The sequence below is a fragment of the Halyomorpha halys genome, unplaced genomic scaffold (assembly GCF_000696795.3).
Source record: "Halyomorpha halys isolate HHAL.00 unplaced genomic scaffold, Hhal_1.1 Scaffold412.1, whole genome shotgun sequence".
NCBI classification, from domain to species: domain Eukaryota; kingdom Metazoa; phylum Arthropoda; class Insecta; order Hemiptera; family Pentatomidae; genus Halyomorpha; species Halyomorpha halys.
This window is the reverse complement of record NW_027113304.1, coordinates 580482-585418: the sequence shown is the minus strand read 5'-3', so window position 1 is coordinate 585418 and position 4937 is coordinate 580482. Positions and strand designations below refer to the sequence as shown.

At 29.0% G+C, this 4937-nt stretch overlaps 1 protein-coding gene across 1 annotated transcript in view; it reads left to right on the top strand.

Moving 5' to 3' along the window:
* LOC106682410 (Krueppel-like factor 16) overlaps nt 1-3382 on the top strand; it is a 4129-nt gene extending 747 nt beyond the window's left edge. Inside the window, exons 2-3 of the mRNA XM_014423231.2 lie at nt 414-606; nt 3147-3382. Of these exons, the coding sequence (XP_014278717.2) occupies nt 414-606; nt 3147-3382 (429 nt within the window). The remainder of the gene's footprint in view (nt 1-413; nt 607-3146) is intronic.
* Nucleotides 3383-4937: the final 1555 nt, after the last annotated feature.

Below are 4937 nucleotides of genomic sequence, written 5' to 3'. Positions count from 1 at the left end.
CGATTAAGAGCATATTCGAATTCAAATATTTTATTTATGCAATACATAATATATGTTGGTTAAAAATTATCTTCTATAGAAAACAGCAATCACAAAAATATTAAATTCTGTATAACATGTTATCACATATAAGTTTAAGTAGAATATTTTATCAATTATACTTAACAAAAAAATGAAACCTTCATCGACTTTAACACACTTACGCAGTTAACATGGTTGCGTGAAAACTGCTTATATGATATAACGTAACAAATTTATTCTTTAATCAACAATTACTTGATTAAATTATTGAAGACATATGTTTATTTTAAATAAAAAGAAATATTACTAAAACAGAAACGAAAGATTTGTAAATGGAAAACACGGAAAATTCTACAGATGTCATAACTTTTTTTTTTAACGCGTCTCCACAGGTGGAAGAACTTCGAGTACCACCCCAAGATTCTTTCGAGAGTTACTGGGCGGCTTGCATCGCTGCTGAAGTTGTTGCGGCGAACACCGCTCGACCCGCGACCAAACAAAGGCCGAAGAAATTCAGGTGTCCACATTGCGACGTAGCCTTCAGCAACAACGGTCAGCTCAAAGGGCATGTCAGGATACACACAGGTAAATATGACAATAAATGTCTAGTAAATAATTTATTTTATACCACAAATATTTCAAAGAATTGAATTACGTTTAGTACTCAGAGCTATTGTTAATCTGAACTAATTAAAGCCAAGGGCGTTCGGATTAGCGAAAAATTCGGATTATCGAAAGGGAAAAAGGGTACCTTCATAAATAACAAATCAATTTAAAAACAAAAATTATAAATGTTTATACATAAAAATATTTCTGACAATAATTAATCATTATTTAGAAAATTATTTTTAACTATTTTCATATGAAATTTGGCTTTTTGAGGGGCATAACTGGACAGATGTATGTAGAGAACGATCGAACCTTCGGGTTCACTGGACCTTTATTATTATTACTATTATACATCCGATGCATTTGATAAAAGTTGTATATGTTTAATAATTTGTATATTACCTATCACATTTTCTTCAACGTCTTCTTGCAATTCATGACTTTCTAAAACATTGGAAATTATTCATCTGCTTGAAGTTTCCACTTATTTTCTTCTTCTCAGAGTACTACATACATAAAATCAATTTTTTTCTAAAGGGGTGATTAGTAGTGGTCTTGATTACAGCGTTAACTGTATCTAAGAAATAGACGTAATAATAGAAGATTGTACTATCAAATTAAAGATTATTGGGACTTTTCAATTTACATTCTTAAGTCTTTAAATTAAAATAAAAAAAGAAAGAAAGGTTAAGGTTTGGTCAATTTATTTTTTCACAGGTTAAAGTCCAAATAATCATTTATAATAAAATTATGCTTTTCAAATTAAGTAAATTTCTCAATATATCTTTTTTTATTTATGATTTTTCCATTACTTTTTACAAATACTTTTCTTAATCTTAATCCACTCCTTATCTAAAGCTAGTTTTTTTGTTACCTTCCCATGCCAGAGGCTTTCGTCTAACTCCACATTTTGTTCGAATTTTTTTAAATTCCTATTCAACGAAAATTAATCTATCAGATGTGAGGCGTTTAACATGCCCCTATCCAATTTATTCAATTCTTTAATTCTGCAATATTTGTGAGAAAGTTCTTGTTTGTTTCCATTAAGCAAGAATCCATTTCTTTTAGCCATTATTCACAGTTAGAATTTTTTTATTTTTCTAGAGTATAAGTAGTTAAGGATTCGAATATAGTTTTTACACAAACATACAAATTATTGAATCAATCCAATATAAACCAAGAAATTCATGTGGAATATAATATTTTCTACATCAATAAATTTACCTATGAAGTATAGATATGATGAAGCATATATCGACATGATGAATAGTTATGAAGTACAGTTATGTGATATTTATATATCTTCTATAGACAAAAAACTTATTAACAACTGAAGAATAAATTTTTTTTTTTTAAATCAAAAATAGAAAGGAAATGAAAGGAATTTGTACATGAGTAATAAATTCTACACATGTGTGTTTTTTATTCATAATTTAATCTTAATTAATAGTCTAGACGACATAGTGAAAACACCCTGAATAAACTTTCACAATGTCAAAATTAGAAGAAATTTAATAGGAAAAAAAGTATGTGTTTTAGAAAAAAAAATTATAAAAGTACCGAAACAACAATATTACAACAAAACAACAAAATTATGAACAATAAATAAGTTAATAATTTTGGACTATAATTTAATAATAACTGGAACCCCGTAGCTGACTGTAAAGAAATTATTAATTAATTATAAATTCGATAACAATAATATATAATTGCAAGACTCATTAATATAATATTCACTTTAACGAATTCTCTGTAACAAAATTAAAACTTAGTCGGTAGGAGTTAAATACAACGTATGGCTGGGAACGATGGAATAATTCACTCTCACTATTTTCCTCAATGCTACATGAAATAAAAGTAGGACTGCCTGTTTATTTTCAAAGCATTCAAATTTACAAATGCAGTTAAGATGGGACGTTTAAATATGTGGAAATATACGTTATTTAGATACACATAGCATGAAAATATTTAAATACAATGGCGATGAAATTTGAACGACACTACAACGGCCATTCCTTGGAATAAGCTCGCTAGTTCATCTTCTTTTCAAAACGTAAAAAGGATTAAGTAGAGAATCAAGGTTGCTCACTCGAATAATTGTGATGTTACAGATTCTCTTAAGAAAGAAGAATATGATAGATGGGATATGGGAAAATCTTGATCTTTTTGTGGATTCCTGATCAACTGTCCAGAAAGCATTGAGCATGTATGGGATTTCGTAATTGATTTGAAATTCTAAGAGTTGGTTTAGGAAATTTGAAGTTCAGGTAATCAGAATCCGCGAAAATCTTATCTCCTTTCTCTTGTATTAGGATTCTATGTCTATGTATTTCTAGATAAAGGATATTTCTCATAAAAAGCTTCTTTTTTTTTTTTTTTTACTTGAATTCAAAATTTCTTAACTATACCTTTACATTTTGAATAAAGTAGTGAAACACCAGTACGGTTGTTTGGAATCTCCACGGTAGGAAATAATTTTTAATGCTATCAATTTGTACTATTTTTTTTTTTTTTAGGAGAAAGACCGTTCCGTTGCGAAGCCGAAGGATGCGGCAAAAGCTTCACCCGAAACGAAGAGCTGACTCGGCACAAACGAATCCATTCTGGACTTCGACCATTCCCTTGCGAATCCTGCGGGAAAACCTTCGGGAGGAAAGACCACCTGAAGAAGCACGCCAGAACTCACCTCCCTCAGACAGCTTATTTTATCCCACCACCTCTTATCGTCTATCCTTATCTCTATGGTTATTGAAAGCCTTACAGTCTTCTGGAAGGATGCGGGAAAATGTAAACTGGAAAATGGTCTAACTTCAGTGCCTGAAGAAAGTAGTGTATAAAGTAGAAACATTAGACTTGTGTAACACCGTATGTGCCGCATAAATAAGTGCCGAAAATACAAATCTAAAAAACACGAGTTTATTATTATTTATAGTTATTTTGTAGTTATATATTATTTAATCAAAAATGGATCATTTAATTTCTAAAAATAATTAGGTACTCAGTAATTTAACTGTAAAGAGTGATACTTATTTCTTAATGACTGTAACAATTCTAAAGTAATTTTAGGAACCTGTGATATTGACTATTTGAATTGAATTATTAGGACAACATTGTGATATGAGATGACTTAGTATTTATAATTGTTTAATCTTTTCTTAAAGTATTTTCATAGTCTGTTTCGTGGTTATGTAATTTTTATATCTAACTTTTATAATATTTTTTGTAAATACTTACATGTTGATAAGGTTTAATAAACTGTATTCAATTAATTGTACTATTCAATTATCCTTTAAGGTCCACGATGCCTCTAAATCAGATGAGTAATTTATATTTGAAAGAAATTAATTATATTAAAATTCATAGCAGTAATGACATGAAAGGAACCCCACCCTTTCGCTCAGATGAATGTGGAGGGGGTTGAAGGGAACAAAGGAAGCTTCAAGATGGCGGCTGGTTACATGAGTCATTGTGGTTGGCTGTATTGAATGGGCTATAGGGAAAAAGGACACCCCTCATTTTAAATTAACAATATTATACATATATGTATGTAACTTGTATTGAAATTAAAAATACTGATTATTTTTTTAAATAACAAAAGATTCTTTTCAAAATTCTTAATTTAGAAATAAATAAACCTGAGTCATATTAAAACTATCTGAGCTAAATTAATTAGTGAACCAAGAGCCGTATAGATTAACAGTATAAATAAAAATAATTTAGTTACGTTATTTTTGTTACGATGCTTTCTGATTTTTTTTTTCTGGGTTAGTTAGCAGCCTTTTCATTTTTATTTTTATTAAAGTAAAATTAATATTATATTCTTCACTTTGACGTTTCGGATCGTCAGTCCAGTTTATTTTTATTTCTATCCAATTGTTTTACATAATTGCTGATTGAAGCTTTTATCTTGAAATCAATGAAAATCTATTATTATAAAAGTTTAAAAAAAAGGTCCAATTAGAAATTGTGTACAAAAAATAATTTAAAATGTTACCTTCAAACAAATAGTTCGAGAATTTTGATGTTAACAACACGTGATCAAACTAAGATGATAAAAGAGTAAAACCTCAAAATAGACGGACGATCTAAAATGTCGAAAAATATATTGTTAGTGTAAAATTAATAAAAAATGAAACATTTGAAGTATAAAGGCTACTAACTATTCCAGAAACAAGAGTGGAACATCTGCAATTTTTAATTTCTTTGGGTTTTATCTGAACGAGGTTTTCTATTCTCTTTTTAATGTTAAAAAGAATATTCGCCACCTAGCTGTGACGTAGGTCATTAAAATACAAAATAATTACTGA